The sequence below is a fragment of the Musa acuminata genome, chromosome BXJ1-9, assembly GCF_036884655.1.
Source record: "Musa acuminata AAA Group cultivar baxijiao chromosome BXJ1-9, Cavendish_Baxijiao_AAA, whole genome shotgun sequence".
Lineage (NCBI taxonomy): Eukaryota > Viridiplantae > Streptophyta > Magnoliopsida > Zingiberales > Musaceae > Musa > Musa acuminata.
Genome location: NC_088335.1, coordinates 6,548,271 through 6,566,178, shown reverse-complemented (window position 1 = coordinate 6,566,178; position 17,908 = coordinate 6,548,271). Strand labels below are relative to the sequence as shown.

Genomic DNA, 17,908 nt, shown 5'->3' with positions numbered 1-17,908 from the left:
AAGCAATGCTCGATTCCCCGTCGTCGTTTCCCGTGGAATTCTTTTTAAGCGCCTCTCCTCCCTCGTAAATCGGCGCCTCGCCTTGCGCTCGTCGGCCGTACCATCGCTGCTCCTCCCCCGCGCACTCGTCCTCTTGAACCCTAACTTAAATTCCCCTCCCTTCGATCGCCTGCGACCGGCCTCCTTCCGGATGGCGTCCTCTTCCTCCTCTGGGAGCGACCGGGACGACGCCTTTGACGCGGACATGGAGGCACTGCGCAGGGCCTGCATGCTCACCGGCGCTGACCCCTCCAACGTAGGCGGTGCTGGATCCGATTCCGAATCAGAATCCGGACCGGAGAGCGGCGGGACCGACGATGCCGGCCTCCTCCTTCGCCTGCGGGAGCGGTTCTCTTCGCCCTCCCCGGCTCTGAATTCCTTGCCTTCTAACAAGCCCTCGAGTAATCTCCCGCAGGAGTCTAATTGTGAGGATGATTTCGAAACCCTTCGTGCAGTCCAGAAGAGGTTTAAGCAGTTCGAGAGCGGTACGCTTCCTGCCCTTCTGATCGTTTGTGGCTGGATTGCTTGTGTTCTATCTTTGAAGTCTTGAATACTTGATACTTGAATGAATGCGTTGGTGCATAGCTGAGCTTTTTTTTAATCTGATTATTATAGTAGGTGGATTGCTTGTGTTCTATCTTTGAAGTCTTGAATATTTGATACTTGAATGAATGCGTTGGTGCATAGCTGAGCTTTTTTTTAATCTGATTATTATAGTAGGGTTTTTTTTTAACAAATTTTACATGCGTTTGCCCGATGGCACAATATAATATGTAGATTTTCTACGAGTAAGGACAAGTATTAAGGAGAACGGGGATTGGAATCCACCCCATCAAATGAATGCTTTTAGTATGAGAACCAAATGAACTACTGACAATTATTCTTTTGTTAATTTCAGTACAACTCTGACCAATTAGACTAAACAAATGTATTATGATGAATTTTAAGATAGATGTATCTTTCAACATTTTACACGATAGAATTATTCAAAGGAATGCTAACTTCCTGTTAGGGGTGTAAAATGATATGAAATGGGCCGAATTCAGCATTGATCTTTCTGATTGGTAATTGGATTTGCTGGATTGAAAATACAATTCCTAATTTTTTTTTCTTGAGTTTTCATTTTGCTAGCTAATTGGTGCTATTCTCAGTTTTCATCCTCTCTTTAGAAGCCCAAATGTCTATGCTTGATCCTTAATAATTCTATTGCAATCATTGCTTCTTTATTGAAGTAGCTGCAAATTTTGTTCAATTTGAGCCAACATGGATGGGTCTTTTTATAATTCTGGAGTAACTAGATTCAAGAAGATCCATCTTCTTTCATCTATCGACCCTTTGTGACACCCTAAGGTTAGTCCCACATCGGAAGCAAGTGCTTAATCGGTCTACTATCGTTAATTTGGGTTTAGGTATTTTGGACCAGTAATTCGGTCTCAACAGGTTAATGGGTCAGAACCAATCTGATCAGGACTTAACAAATGGTATTAGAGGTGACTTAGTATTTAGTATAGTGAGGGCCCCAAGTAGGAAAGTCCTATCCATAGACAAGGTTAGAGGATATTTTATAATGCGGAGCCACCAAATTTAGTTCCACATCTTAAGTTGATGAAGAATTGGATAGACTTATTGTGGGTTTCATTTGATTATGGACAGCTGGTCCTCGACGAGAATAGATTGGAATGCCCCCAATTTAATCCCACATCTTAAGTTGATGAATTGAATGGATTAATAAGGGTTTGATTCTGGGCTTGTAATGCGCTAATTTAGTCCCACATCTTAAGTTGATGAAGAATTGAATGGACTTATATGGGTTTTATTTGATTACTAACAGCTGGTCCTCGATGAGGATGGATTGTAATGCCCCAATTTAATCCCATATTAAGTTGATGAAGAATTGAATGGATTTATAAGGGTTTGATTCTGAACTTGTAATGCCCTAATTTAGTCCCACATCTTAAGTGGGTGAAGAATTGAATGGATCTATAAGGGTTTAATAAATGTACTGACACCCTTGATCATATACCTTCCAGGGTACTAGATAGGTAGGCCTTATTGTTTTCTACTCTCTTCTAGGTGTTTATGATTTATTTAGATTTGTTAATGCCTGGTTCATTAAAATGAAAAAAAGAGCTTGATGAAAAATAAACCTTGTTTTGAATGAAATGATTCTCTTGAGCTGTTTGGACACTGACCTAGCAGACACTTGGCTGTAAACTCTGCAACTTAGACCATCAATTAAAAAAAAAAAAACTTCAATCTGATTCAACATAATTCAGGAGGATATCAGTTAGTGCAAACTCTGATAAATTAGAAGCATCTGACACTGGACATGTTCCGCATATGACACTACATGATGCGGCACATATGTTTGGCATCATATTGTCAAAACTTTAATCCCTCTGGTAACAAACTGTTTCTCATTATCAAGAAAATAACTCATTGCCAACTGTCTTGAGGACAAGAGATGCCAACTGTCTTGAGGACAAGAGATGGGAAATTAACTATTTGGTTATTAGCTTATGATTGCGGTCTCTTTGAAAATTCCTGGTGTCACCAATCAGTTCCGCTCGTACTTATATAAGATTTAGTTACATCGAACAAATAAAATAATGTTGGTTATGAGGCAGTCATTTCCAAGCTACTATTAAAGAACAAGTTTTGTTAGATTGATTACAAAACAGGTGGGTCGAACTCCACCTGAAGTGGAAAACTTTCTTATTGATCCTTCTTATTGTTTTTTCTAATTTTCTTCTGTTATGTTCTTCTTTTCTTGTCTCTCTTGGCTTGATAATCAATTTTCCACTTTATGGTTGTTAGCGTTGATAGTTTTTTTTTCGTTCTTGTTAGACATGTCATTAATTCTTCCTTTAGATCTTTCCAGGCTTCCATACAATATGTTAAGAGATCTTTACATGTTTTATACTGGAGTCACTGTTATTTTTATTTGTTCTTGCAGATTCTCTGAGGAAGAAGCCTGGAAAACTTCTAGAAGAACCTGAGATAGCTGTTGGTATTGATGTGTGTGGGCCTGAAACTCCTAATAGATCCACAGAATTGAGCAAAGAGCTTGGCTACAGTTATAATGAATCACACACCCTAGAGCATGAAGAATGCAATTCAATTGTTAGGGATTTGATGCCTCCTAAGTTCCCAAAGTCTGCTCAGAATTTTGTTGATGCTCTCAAGAAGAACAGGTCATGTCAGAAACTTATTAGGAGGAAGCTGATAGAAATCGAAGCAAAGATTGAAAAAAATAAAGAACTGAAAGAACGTATCAAATGTCTTATGAACTTTCAGGTTGCCTGCAAAAGGAAAGTGATGAATGTTTTATGTCAAAGGAAGGACCCTCGTGTTAAGTTAATATCTGTGAAGAAACCTACATCTGAAAATTCTTCAAAGGTATAGAGATTCTTATATTTGATACTTCAACTCTCTGTTTTGAAACAAATTGAAAATTACTTAGACTTGTGTACATATATGTACATGTTTGGTTTATATATTCCTCGTGTATTATATCTATAACATGTGCCTATGTACACTCTTAGATTTTATATGGGACCTTACAGTGCACATCTGCATATACAGAGTTATGCCTATCTGTTTAGGGTCATTCAAAAAGCTCTGTTTTCATGAAGAGTTTGTATTCAAGCTCAGGCCCAGCTCAGGCTAGGCCCATTGAAAAGATTAAAGAGGCAAATTTGAACGAGAATTATATATTTGTATGGTTAACGAGCCAATTTACACAAGCCCATGATTACTTGGTCTCACTCAAGTTGGCCTTGATCCAACAATATTTGTATCTCATGTATATGGGATCTAACTATGGCTGCTTCTTAGGGCTCATGACTTAGTTCTACTTCAATTTTGCTTGATGAGTTTGATTCAATGATTAGAATTTCCCCTCAGACCAGTATAAAATGATGAACTTTAAGACATTTGCTGTCTTCTATTTCTGAGGAGTGCTTGTGGTGGCTCTAATGGCTCTCTTCTTCCAATGTGGGAGAGTAAGTTGGCTTATTGTGCACTCCACCAGTAAGACCTCTTGACCATCATCTTCAAGCCCCCTTCCTTGGACACTGGTATAATTGTAGCTCTAACCTCGATTGCAATGTCATTCTGACCTTAAAACAACATTGTCACCATGGATGATTGGTCCTTCCTTCCCTCCTTTTGCTATCCTGATCCTTGCTTTCTTGATCTAAGTTTTGGTCCTCTTTAAATGAAAGCTGCTCTGTTCCTTTGCAACGGTGCTTGCCAATGAAAGGAAAGCTGTTTAATATACTTTCTCTATTTTTCTTTCATCATGCTAAGAAGGATATGTGTGTTTCTGCATGAAGGATTACTGTTGAGTACATCTTGAACTTGAGTTGTGAATCTTTGATGATTTTGGTTGATCATAATTATCTGTGATATATATTTGGATTATGCTTTACTTTGCTCATTGTTTGGCTCGTTTACACCCTATATGTTCATGTACAAGCACATGGAAACACACTTTTATTTTTCAGATTTATCTCTCCTTTTTAAGCATTACATAACATGCACACTAGACTCTTACAATGGGACTTGAACCCCTGATCTATTGAACTGTGCAAACGCTTTGAACACTTGGATGTCTCCTCACTGACAATGAAACATTTATGGGCCCGAATTCCAATGTATGCACATTAAAACCAAAGTAATCATGCAAAGCAGAGATCTAATCTACTATTGGCTGTTTTAGTGTGATAGGAATGAACAAGCACACTTCATGTTCATTTGCAATATTTATGGTTATTTGCTTCACAAAGAAGTTATATGGTGGTTATAACCGATGTACATGCAAGGCAGATATCTAATCTACTATTGGCTGTTTTAATGAGATAGGAGTGAACAAGCATACTTCATGTTCATTTGCAATATTTATGGTTATTTGCTTCACAAAGAAGTTATATGGTGGTTATAACTGATGTACATATCCGTAAAAAACCTCAATATATATAATTCAGTTGAGTGAAAGACATGATCATCAGTGTGAAATTCTAATATGTATGAGTTGGTAAATGTTAGAGTTAAATATAGAGTCTTTTGTTATAGAGCTTCATAAATATTTTGGCATAATTGCATGTATCTTCTTCTTTTGTACCGGTTCAAGTTCTGGTGCGTGCATGTTCAAGAGGTTGTGTTAACTAGCTGACAGCATAAGCTTTGGCATATCTTTTATGAAAATGGATCTCTTCTGATTTTGGCTAAATCATCATTCAGAATGTGAGGTATCTTCATCCATATTTCTGAAAATCAATGTAATTTATGCTTAGAAGGTCAACAACAAAAGCTTATATATATATTTTTTCACAGAAAGGGAATATATTGAGATATAGAGAGGAGGACCTGCACATGTTTTTCTGACTAACACATGAAATCTTCAAAATGTTTGTTACATAGTTCAAGGAGATTTGCGTTTTTTAGTACCCAAAGCCATTTGTTGGTTTACAGTTTTATATGTGGGCTGCCATTGGCATTGTTGGTTATGTAGATTGTTAAAAAGTTGACCAGTGCATTATAAGTTTGTGATTTCAATTTTAGATGACTGTTTCTTACTTCCTTATGCTGTCTGTTTAAATCTGCGTAGGTGCAGAATTTGCATAATAGGAGAAGTATGATAAAAACATTGCTTAGAATAGTTACTGGTAGGTATTTAAGTACCAGCTGGACTGGTATGCCTTGAATGGTAGTCACCAGTCCAACTAAGTATCTATATTGAAATATATATCAATCTGAAATCTGTTTAAATTCTTGGTTACTGGTAACTTATATATATGAGTGCATTTCTATGATTATTTTTGGGACCTCTTCCATTAAGATTAAAATGATGTATCCTTTTTTTTTTTATGAAATGAAAAGTGTCCTTTCAGAAATTAATAAGCATTTTCTTTTTGTAAATAAAAAAATTTCTGAGGAACACTATGGTTATGATTGTTGCTTTTTGTGTGCTGTCACAAATGAATGAAAAAAAAATGCTTGAAACCTTAAGCAGAGATTAGACAGAACTGGACTGTATTGTCATTAATTATCCTGCATATATCTTGTTTTATCTTATATTGATTTCTTATTTATAAAACATAAATTACCACAACTTCCATGAAGTTGTGGTATAGGTGCTACTGTAATAAATTTCTGATGTACTGGTTTATGCACCATTGTGTTTTATCCATGTGAATGTTTATTTGGTCAATCTTCATGCAGTCAGTTCTTTCTCTGGTTACTAGTCTTTTCTTTTACATCATTATTGGTTTTGTAGAATTTAATAGAACCCAATGCCCATTAGCTAAGAGAGCATTTGGCTATTTGCAGACTACTTTGAAGAAGCTTCCTGCCTTACATTTTGGTCCAGGTGAAAACTCTCATATTTTAAGATGTAGAATGGTACTTGAAAGATTCCCTGTCTCACTATGTAAGCAACCATGGTCAAAGATTGAGAAAGAAAATCTTGCAAAGGGAATAAAGCAACAGTACCAAGAGATGTTGATTTTGAACTCGATGAATATGGAAAGGTATGTATTTGCTTTGTGGAAGTCTTTCTTCCTATTTTCGTTATATGCTTTATGCTTTGGTGATTTCCAAGCTACAAGAAGGCTTTTAACCAAAGTATTATGCTGGTTAAAAGTTTACTGATAAATTTTCATCTGAATAACTTTATTTTTTAAGGCTTATTTTACCTGATTTTTTTTTTATTCTTATGCCACATGCAGTGATGAAGAGGGTATTACAGACTCAAGCATAATGTCTGCAACAACATTAAGTGATCTTGAGTTCACGCCTGAAAAAATTCGATCTTTCATGCCTTTGGTAAATTGGAATCGGCTGGCTTCCATGTATGTCATGGGCCGTTCTGGTACAGAATGTGAAGCAAGGTAAAGTTTTATTTAAATGTGTTTTATAATATCACTTATACATATTAATTTTTATCCTTTTGTTATGCCAATCATAATTTACCTTTCTGTTGATTAGTGTTTCTGCGTCCTTCTAGGTTATTTGTTTGTTACTTGTACAATTTGCTAATCTTATTTAGACAACTTAATAGCTTCAAACTATGGAATCAAATTTTGATTGTATCAGTTGGTGCAGACCAATATTTTCTGGTTCGCTTAAGGACAGGACCAGACCGGACATGAATAGCACAGCTTAGGATACCATCCATTATATTGGTATCATATCAGCCAGTTCTTGATAAAGGTTGCACTCCTTGCTTTGAACATTGTTTTTCTTCACACTGCATAGGGCAGTCTGACTTGAAAATATTTACCATAGTTGATTTTTCCATTCTATTTCATTCCCTTGCCTCAACACATTCCACTATCAAACTCAAGTAGAAATGTGACTGACAACTACCTGCATTAATTTACTTAAAGTTGTAATTCCTTTACATCTACTTATTGATGGTATTTAACCACCAAGACTGTATCAATAAGCTTCTTGTATTAATTTATTTGATATCTGACATGATTTTTTCGGAAACAGGTAAAGAAACTAAGGTCAATATTTAAAAATTGAACATATATATAAGAATTGTTGTACCATCCAAAATGGTGTGAAATGGGCAGTACGTAGCGGTCCGGGCTTGGGCTGGTATACAGACCACCCCCATTTTTGACAATATTGTCCAATTCGACAAAAATAAAAAATTGAAAATAGCAGTGGGGCTCGTCCAACTCGATATTAAGAAAAGGAAAAACCTAAAATAGGAATCACAAGCTCTCTTCTCACGGTTAAGCTGCTGTCACCATTGCTATCACTATTTCATGGCGTCGTTGCTGCCGCTGCTATTTCTCAATGCTGTTGCTTCATGATGCCGATGCCGATGCCACCGCCATTGCTTCGCGATGCCGTGATCACAGTGTTCCTCCTTCCTAGGTACACTCCCACCTCTGCTGCTCCTCTTCTCTCTTTTTCTTCCTTTGCCTCCTCCACTGCTTCTTCCTTCTTCTTCCTCCTCCACCGCTTCCTCCTCTTCCTCGAGGCGAGGGGAAGGTGGCATGGACAACAAATGCTGGTATGAATATGATCACAGTGCAAATGAGCAACAACCTCCTAGCTCCCCTTCCTCGTTCGATCTTTCCACCTCATTTTATTCTCCTTCTCTGAAATTGGCTCATGGCTACAATTCCATCAATATTGATTGATAAAATTAGATTTCAGAATTGGATGGAATCAACTTTGAATCATCAGAATGGGCTGATTTTTTCCTAAAAAATTGGCTAATGCCTGCAAATTCTGATTAACTCCAACCATTTTTCAGTGATTTGGTATTATACTGAGAATTAGGATTCTTTGACTTGGTGTAGCTTATCCCAGTCCAATTGGCTTAGTCTGGATTGAAATTGATTTGCTTTGTAATTTATTGGAAAGCTTGAACATCTAAGTTGGCGGAGAGGGTTAATCGCCATCCTTGAGTTCATTTCCTATTTGTGCTCTTTCTTCCGTATGCATGTCTAACTTAAGACAGTCTAAGTGTTATGCAATCAAGTACAACACTGGCCTGAACTTGAAATTAGATGAAGGTCTGATACATGAATAATTATTTTCCCCGTGTAACATTGTTCAATGGATTGTTATGACAGTAGATTAGTCTTTCTTTTTTCAAAGAATTTTACTTGCAGCAATCCTTATTACTTGTTACAAAAATTTATCCACTAAATGGTATTGACATTTTGTTGAATATTGATTTATGTGATGTTGGTTTTGGATCATGACGACATTGTTCACTAGTATATCAAGTTAGTTTAATTACAATTAGTGAAGGGCCAATCTTTGTAAAAGTCAGATGCATGTGTATCAATTTGGCCCTCATGACATTGTAAATAAGGTGGACTTGGGTTCCATAGCCGGGAATTGACACTATAAATTTTGAGACAGATTCATTATTGCTATGATTTTGGATTAGTGGGTTGTAATGGTTGCTAAATGAAGCTAAGTAGACCCAAGAATTCTTTTACCGGACTTCATTGTACATCATGTTTGAATCTGAAACTCTTTGATCTGTAGCTGATCGACCATTCCAATTCATAGTTTTTTATGGTGACGTCTTTATTTTTGGGTGCCTGTTTTATTTCTCAGAATTGCCTCGTCATTCTCAAGAGTGAAGGCACTTTAATCTTTCTCATTCATTTTATCTTTTCCTTAGGTGGTTAAACTGTGAAGATCCGATGATTAATCACAGTCCTTGGACAGTAATGGAGGATAAGAAGCTTTTGTTTATTGTTCAACAAAGGGGCATTTACAATTGGATAGATATTTCAATTCTATTGGGCACACACAGAACACCATTTCAATGTTTATTACGTTATCAACGGAGTCTAAATCCTCATATTCTGAAAAAGGAGTGGACAGAAGAAGATGATGTGAAGCTTTCTGCGGCTGTCGAGAACTATGGTGATAATAAGTGGCAGTTCATAGCTTCTTGTCTAGAAGGCCGTACAGGTCCTCAGTGTTCTAATAGGTAAAGTCAAAATTTTCGTTTAAAATTTTTCTAAATCTCTTATTCTTTTTTAGTTTTGCTTATAGGAGAACCATAAACTACTATTTGATCATTCTTAAATTTGTTTTTTTTATGTATTATTTATTATGCCCCGGATTTTTTTAGCAATTTGTCCTAAGTTTTTGCGTTTAATTGATGCTCTTTTGTTGATTATTTGGATAGCTAGTTAACTTGTTAGAGAAACAATGTCTTGTAGACCGTTAACAAATGACATTTACAAACTTGTTGATCCAAATACATTAGCCTAGGAGCCTAAGACGATAAGTGAAATATTATATTCTCAAAGTATTTTAATATATGCATATAGAGGAAACATTAAGAAATATTAATGGCATAGGTATGCTGTATTTGATCAGTAATATAAAGCTATCAAAGCAGGTGAACTTTTTGTATATTAATCTAATATCATCTGTTTCAAGTTTCACCCATTTAATGACTAGTGAAGTAGTCTAGTTTGTACTTTCATGTATCAATGCTTTTTATACTGTTATTTTGTGTTAATTTGGTGGACACACAAAATATATCTGAATATTTTTTATTTAACATAGTAGATCATATATTATTGAGTTGATCACTAGTTTGGAGCCTCTGTGAATGATTTTTATATGGTAGGATTGAGACCTCAATTCTCCCGATAGTACTCCAGATTAATTCTATAATATAACATAAGTTGAATAAATTCTGATAATCTGATGTTAAATATGATCTACTATGTATTAGTTGAGCGGAAGATCTTTAAGATAAGTATACACAATATCAGCATAAACAAGGTAATAGTATCTGTCAGTCTGGCAATTCCATCTTATGATTCATGCCTTGCATATGCAATGACAAAGTTGTTTTTTTTCTTTTTTTTTTCTTGCAGTTGCTGATACTTGATAGCATACTAACAGTTTGTATTCTAAGAATGCTGCTTCCTGTAAGAGGATGGTATATGCATTAAATACTTATTTACTGGATTGCTGCAACAGCTCCTATATCCACTAGGAGGGTTACTAGCATGGTTCACCTTATCAGTCTGTATCGGTGTACTAATCAGCTGTCAGTACGGTACGTACCGAGCTATATCAAGCCATATTGAGTGTACCAACATATAGTACATGAGGGTGTACTGATGTACTACCCATACCAGTCTCCTGTTGGATTAGTGTATACCACCTGTACCAAGTGGTATGTCGCAGTACGGTGAACCTTGGTTACTAGTGCTTTGAGCATACTCTTGGTAGTTACAACTTACAATAATAACAACAACAAAGTCATAAGTCCCAACCATTTGGGGTTGACTATATGGATATTTTGCCTTGGTAGTTATGAAAATTGTTGTTGATCTAGATGGTTGACGTGGTTAGGTTAGGCACACTAAGTGCTTTTTTCTGTGCTGTTTGGCACTAATGCTTTTATTGGGGGCTGGTGATGATACAACTGGAATATGATTTTCCAGCAAGTGCAGTAGTGACAGAGTGGGTACCAAGAGTTTATAAGGATGCAACTATTGATAGAACAGTGTGATATATGATTTAATTACCTGAATTTAACTTCTGTTTTGAATAGCATTAAAAGGAAAATGAATCAAATTGGAAATTTTACTGGAGTCTGCTGAAAGAACCTCTTATAAATGTATTGTTGTTTAAATAAAAACTGTGATAAAAAATCAAAATTTTTATTCATCATTCTGGAAATGTATGTTGTTTGGTTTTGGTAGAGTTCTTGTTATTAGTCTATTACTCAATCACTTTTACATGATAATTTTCTTTCTTGATGCCTCATAACATATGGGCTTGATTTTTTTAGAAGGAATAACCAGGTCAATCAAGCCTCCTCACTAAATCCTAGTGGTAATAGGTGTAGATTTTTTTTTATTTCTTTTTTTCTAATTTTGGATTTATCATAATTAGACAGTCCCATTAATCTGAATAAGAATTCAAAGAATTGACAACAAAACCACATACCAGCAGCTGGTTAATCCTGTACATTCTCTCCCTTTATTTGTTCCTCTTTTTAGATAGCAACATTTGATAACTCAGTTTTTGGAGCACGAGCAAATGAGGCTGTTGTGCCCACCACATCAACATTTTTGTCTTTGGTGTTTGAAGATAAACATGGAAAGCTGTGCATGACAGCTTTCTACTCTTCTTGAGGTTCAAGATTGATTTCATGGGGGCCAATGTGTTTGTTGTTGACAAGTTATGAATGATGAAGCCTATCATGATTTATTTTCCTACAATGACATCAGCATCTTTCCCCAAAATGTTCAAAAGGAAAGGTGTCGCAAAGTTAAAGAACATGAGTGAGGCAACATGGTCTGTGTCCACCTTGGAGACAACTTGGATTAGAGGGGTGTAAAAATGGAGCAACTGGAGCTTGCTTAACCCAGTCCTAATCAAGTTCAAAAGGAAGAGGGCAAATCAAGCTTCTTTACTTTAAATGGTCACTATTTTTGGTTGATCATTTGGGAAGTCTTGGGAGTCCAGTTTTGTCTATGTATTTCCTAATATGATTGTGATATAGGTTAGAAAAGATTTTTAAGAAGTCATATTAGGAGAGTCATAGAGGTCTCTTTTATTGATGGGATTTTGGAAGACACAAGTTTATCGTAAAAGGCAAGTTCCCCACAAGTTATCTAGCAGTTGTAAGCTCTTGAAGCATGCTTGAGAACTTAATCAATATGCAATTAAAATAAGATCCATTTGAAGTATTTAACCTTTTCTTTATTATTTAACTTAATCTATTATTGATTTGGGAGATCTTTTCTCCTTGTATTATAGAGTAAACTACATGCATTATTTTTAGTCACTGAAAGAGAGATTTTTTTACTAGAACTTATTAAGAGGATTTCACTATTTGACTCAAGGGTTGGTGTTGTTTTCCTTTTCTTTATGATAACACCACTTCTCCATCTCAGCCACATTAACTTTTTGTAAAGATTATAATTGTTGTATACTTGTATACTCATCTGCAGACTTCAAATGGTTGAACACTACAGATTGTAGTTGGTGTCTTATTTTCATCTGTTTAAATAAAATTTATGATCACACTGTTGCAGGTGGAAAAAAACCCTTAACCCTGAGAGGAAGAAAGTAGGTAGGTGGTCTGTGGACGAGGATAAACAGCTAAAAGTAGCAGTTATGCTCTTTGGGGCCAAGAACTGGAACAAGATAGCTTGGTTTGCACCGGGTCGGACACAAGTCCAATGTCGAGAAAGGTAGCAGTGTTGTTGTTTTTACCTGCAGATAAGTATAATTTATTATGTCAAGGTGATTCCAAGTAGCTTTATTCTGGTGGCAGGTGGCTTAACTGTTTAGATCCAGCTTTAAATTTAAATCCATGGACTGCAGAAGAGGATGCCAAGTTGTTGGATGCAATAGCAGTTCATGGAAATTGTTGGTCTAAAATTGCTGCTTGCATACCTCCACGCACTGATAACCAATGCAGGAGGTATTGTCACCATCATTTATTGCTTAAAAGAGTTTTTATGTTTGGGCAGCCCATGGCTGTGATGTGTATCTTTAGTAATTAATTTACTTCTGAGTTTAAGATAATACTTCAAACTGTGGGTGTACAGGAGATGGAAGATTCTGCTTCCAGAAGAAGTGAAATTGCTTCAAGCTGTGGCACAGATAAAGAAGACTGCACTTATATCCAACTTTGTAGACCGAGAAAGTGAGCGACCAGCAATTGGTCCAAATGACTTTACATCAATCGTTAATTCTACTATATCTGAAAAAACTGATTATGTGGAAGCTAGGAAGAAAAAGCTAAGGTACTATTCTTTAGATATACATAAGTATTCTTTGAATTTTGTCGCCATTCCTTTGTGCTTAGTCCTTGATCATATATTATTAAGCCTTGATGATTTTGGGTAAATTCACCTTGAAGATCTTATTATCTGACTGAGTTCTCATTTTTAACCTTTTTTTTCTAATGCCCACCTTGACAGTGATCATCAGCCAAAGAAGTCCAAAGCTAAGTCCAGAAGAGTCATTAAAGAAAATTCAATGGAGGATCAGGATATAAATAATTTTACTGATACTGTTCCTGCTGACTTGGCTCATCTACCAAGCACAGAATCTAATTCCACTGAGCATCTTGGTATCTGCAGATCAGGGAATAAAAGATCAAGGTATTATCAATTAAGACACTGGACTCTATGGTCACAATTTGTATATGATTCCGTTTGTACTTATATATTATTCTAGATCCTCATCCTGTATTTTATCTTTTGTTTATTTTATCAAGGTCTAGTGATAAAAGACCAAGAAAATCAAGAGTTAAATCCGGAAGTCATCTTAAAGAAAATTCAACAAAGGATTGCATGATAAATACTTCATCCGATATAGCTCCAGCCAGCATGTCACTTACAACTGCTGTAAACTCGGCTTCTACAGAAGGTGTGCGCATTGGCGGGACAACGGATATAACATTGAGGTTTGTGGATCAAAATACTGAACATCAGGTGGTGGAGTCAAATTATCATCCTTTAAGTTGTGGAATTTATATGTTACATTGTCCTTTTTACAGTGAAAATCAACAAAGTACTGACAGACATTTAGTACCGGATACAAGTGCTGACAATTCTGCTACAGAGAGCATCGGTTGCTGGAGTAAAAGAGCCAAAAGGTGACGAGGATAAAATATTTAGCAATAATTTCTGATGTAGCATCTTGTATAGTTTTAAGTTTTAACTACATTAATTTTCCAAAAAAGGTCTCTGGCATAACTGAGTATTGCTCAACATCTTGAATGCTCTAGTATTAATGAAAAAGGGGTTCATTTCTGATTTTGAGTCATTTTGTTTTCAATGACTTGCAAAAAGGAAGCACGAACAATTAAAAAGTGGGGCATTAGAAACTATTGCTGGTGGAACTGTTGGTGACAGTCTACTGGTTTCTGAGACAGATTATTCTGCCATCATGACTAATCACAGTCAGAGGGCAAGAAATACCAAATCAAGGTAGTTTTCTCTAAGCATTCCTAGCTTTCTGTTTTTCATTGATAAATATTAAATTTAGCTTATCATCTTCTCGGCTATAACCTCCTAAAATGCATAGGACCTGGAGCAAATGATCAAGGGGGGAATTCTTGGTAAGTAATCCTCAAATATCATTTTCTTCTCGGAAGATTGTTGTTAGATTGCCACTCAAATCTTTTTGGTGCATCAATTGTCTTGTCCAGTGAAAACGTAAGAAGAAAAAATAAGATGCAGTGCAAAGGAACTCCCAGAACTATGTATGTTGGTGATGTTGATGATTCATCTCTTCTCATGGCATTTAATAAGAAAGAAAAAAGAAAAGGAGAAAATATGGTGTTTGAAGAGAACACACAAGCTGCTGAGGATCCATTTAAGACGATAGCTATATGTTGTGGTGGTGGTGATGATGATGATGATGATTCATCTCTTCTTGCCACATTTTATAAGAAAGCAAAAAGAAAACAGAAATGTATAGTTACCAAAGAGAACACACAGGCTGCCAAATAAATTGCAGCAACCAAGTGAAAACACAGAGATGTTAGGACATTTTGAAAGAGATGAATGCAAGTATTCATTCAGCTGTGCATCCATTAATTGCTTAATAATATTTTATGGTCAGCTGAGGCATCTTTGGTGAGGCCTGCTAGTCTTTGATAAGAGGAGTGTTTCTGTTTATAAATGAAATGGATAAGATGGCATTGGATGAAGTGCTAACTTTTTGCTGATGAGAATTGGTCCTAGATTATCTGCAATTTTGTACTGACATGATACCAGGATTAAATGATCTCGGCTACTTGACGATCATGCCCACCGTAGCATAATCTTATTCAGTATCATCACAGAAATGACCAAGATTATTCTTTTCTGTGCCCTCTCAGGTATGGCAAACCTTAAGCCTTCTCTTTTGGCCCTTTGCATATAAATGATGCAAAGCTTCAGCCTAATCCATGTCATTGCAGGTCTACTGATATTAGTTGTGCTGTCTTAAACAAATGGGAAACCAGGTGGGAATTTCCCACTTGCCAGTTGACATTGTCTAATCGGCTTTGGGCTTTGGATAGAAGATGATGCTTCCGTGAGTTTTATCTTCATTGGCTTCACGTTTATGAAGTGTATGCACCTCAAACAGGTAATTGTCGTGAGTTTCATGCAGCCAGGAACGTGACCCGCTGTGCATTGTCCTCAATTTGCTATTGTAGAATACATTGGCGCAATGGAGATCAACTCAGAGAACGTTTGATCTCAAATTTTTTGTTCTACTAAGGATTTTTGTTTTCTGACTTTCTTTAACCAATATTTATGTATGAAAAGCAAAACGAAGTTGTTTGCATTAATTTTTTTCTGATTCTTTGTTGTACATTCGGTCATAATTGTCACTTCACAGTTAAGTTTTTAACTTTTTATTTGGTCTTTTGCGAAAGTTGTACCTTTTACCCATTTTTTTTTTATTACAGTGGTGTTTGTATGGGCATCTCAAGATTTTTTTCACATATTAGATTTACAGCTTATGGTTGCAAGTAGGAATTGAGTGGGATCAAAAGCTAAGAATTGGTCCAGTTACAAGTATAAAATACTGTTTGATTATTTTTAAATAATGTGTTACAAAAAGTAAGACTGATTCTAAGAATTGGTCCAGTTACAAGCATTTACTTGGAAACCGATTGAAACTATAATAAAATGAAATGGTTACTCTATTATAACTCTTAAAACAACTCTAGCTATATATATATATATACACTTACCGTGGGACAATTTTATACATCAAGTAATTTTATGCGGCTGCTTCGTTAGTGCTCTAAGCTTTACACGTGCAGGATTCGGCATAGCGAATCACTCTCGCTTCGCGTTAAGACTTGTGACGGGGAATCAGGGGCTAATTTTATGCTTGTAGTTAGATTATCTTAATTTTTAGATTTTAAAAAAATTATATTAAGATCCTAGATATTTATCTTTATTTATTCAAATATCATCGACTTTATCGACGAAAGAAATAGCACGTCCATAAATAACACAAAAATTATATGTAAAAAAATAATTTTAATATTAGTGACAAAAGTAAAAAAGTAATTTTAATGTTGGTGACAAACGGTGATGATGTGGGTAGCTATTGTAGTGATGGTCAGTGATAACAATATGATGGTCAATCTTACCAATGTCCATTCGAACAACAACAATGAAGAGAAAGATGAGGTAGTGGTGAGACATCTGCGTCGATGCTAGAAGAGGAAGAGGGGGGAGGCGAGGCATCTACGTCGATGTCGTATCGCTCTGCCTCCTCTTCCTCTTCCAGTGTCGCTCTGCATTTACGTCGGTGCCAGAGGAGGAAGAGAAAGTAGGTGAGGTCACTACCACGGTATCACGCTCAAATCCTCGGATGGTCACTTCGTCCAATTGCGTGGTGAATTTGAGGAAGAGGCGATGGGCGACAAGGAGTGAGAGGTTGCGAGCGAGCTCGACGAAGAGGTGCACTTGCTTCGAGCTCTTGAGCTTTAGTTGGTACGCAAACAATGCGTATACCCCAACCACAATGGCATGGTCCCCATCCTGCTTCGAGATCAGTTCCATATGCAATCGAAGGGGATTCAATCAAATGGAAAGGATTGATCACCGCACAAAACGGAGGCCCAAAGAATACAACAAGCGGGAAGGAGGATGAGGGTTTTTTTTTTCTCTCTCTTATTGTCGGATCTATACACTTCGAGTGTCCATTTTGTGTGGTGATTAGTTCTCGTCGTCCGATCAGATCCCCTCTGGTTGTGAGCGGAGTTGATTTATAAGTAGGTCAACCACCACGTTGTTGTGGCCAGGGCATACGCATCATTCATGCATCGACTAATACTCAAAAGCTCAAAACAAGTGTGCCTCTTCACCAAGCTCCTTGCAACCTCTCCCTCATTCTTGTCACCCATCATCCTTCCCTCGAATCCATCGCATGTCTGAACGAAGCAACCATCTAAGGATTTGAGCATGTCATCATGGTGATAGCCTCACCTATCTCCTCTTCCTCTTCTAGTATCGACGTAGATGTAAAACGATATCAAAGGAGGAAAAGGAGACAGAATGATGCAGCACTAACACAGATGCCTCACCTCCCTCTTCCTCCTCCGGAACCAACATAGATGTCTTATTACTCTATCTTTTTTTTCTCATTGTCATCAATGCTCGAATCGATATTGATAAGATTGACCACTGTATTGTTATTATCGACCACCATCACAATAATCACATATGGCGTCACCGTTTGTTAGTACCATTAAAATTATCTTTTTATTCATCATTTTCATATTATTTATGCATATGCTATTATGTACTGTAAAATCGATAACGTTATGATAAATAGTATTAAATATTTATTTTCGATAAGGATTTAAATGTAAAATTTT

The 17,908-nt window shown here is 36.4% G+C and overlaps 1 protein-coding gene across 3 annotated transcripts; it reads left to right on the top strand.

Moving 5' to 3' along the window:
• Positions 1 to 57: 57 nt before the first annotated feature.
• LOC103997311 (uncharacterized) lies at positions 58 to 15,936 on the top strand. 3 transcript variants are annotated; one of them, XM_065082470.1, is made up of 16 exons: positions 59 to 524; positions 2,996 to 3,438; positions 6,373 to 6,572; positions 6,771 to 6,932; positions 9,203 to 9,517; positions 12,600 to 12,758; positions 12,842 to 12,991; positions 13,119 to 13,316; positions 13,494 to 13,676; positions 13,793 to 13,981; positions 14,075 to 14,173; positions 14,370 to 14,507; positions 14,605 to 14,638; positions 14,729 to 15,403; positions 15,485 to 15,600; positions 15,679 to 15,936. In XM_065082470.1, exons 1-13 carry the CDS (start codon positions 191 to 193, stop codon positions 14,618 to 14,620), a joined length of 2,586 nt encoding a protein of 861 aa, XP_064938542.1. In that variant the 5' UTR covers positions 59 to 190; the 3' UTR covers positions 14,621 to 14,638; positions 14,729 to 15,403; positions 15,485 to 15,600; positions 15,679 to 15,936. The 3 variants fall into 3 exon arrangements, with proteins under 3 accessions (XP_018686853.2, XP_064938542.1, XP_018686852.2); XM_018831307.2 differs by having other exon boundaries at positions 15,485 to 15,936; XM_018831308.2 differs by lacking the exons at positions 14,729 to 15,403; positions 15,485 to 15,600; positions 15,679 to 15,936 and having other exon boundaries at positions 58 to 524; positions 14,374 to 14,507.
• Positions 15,937 to 17,908: the final 1,972 nt, after the last annotated feature.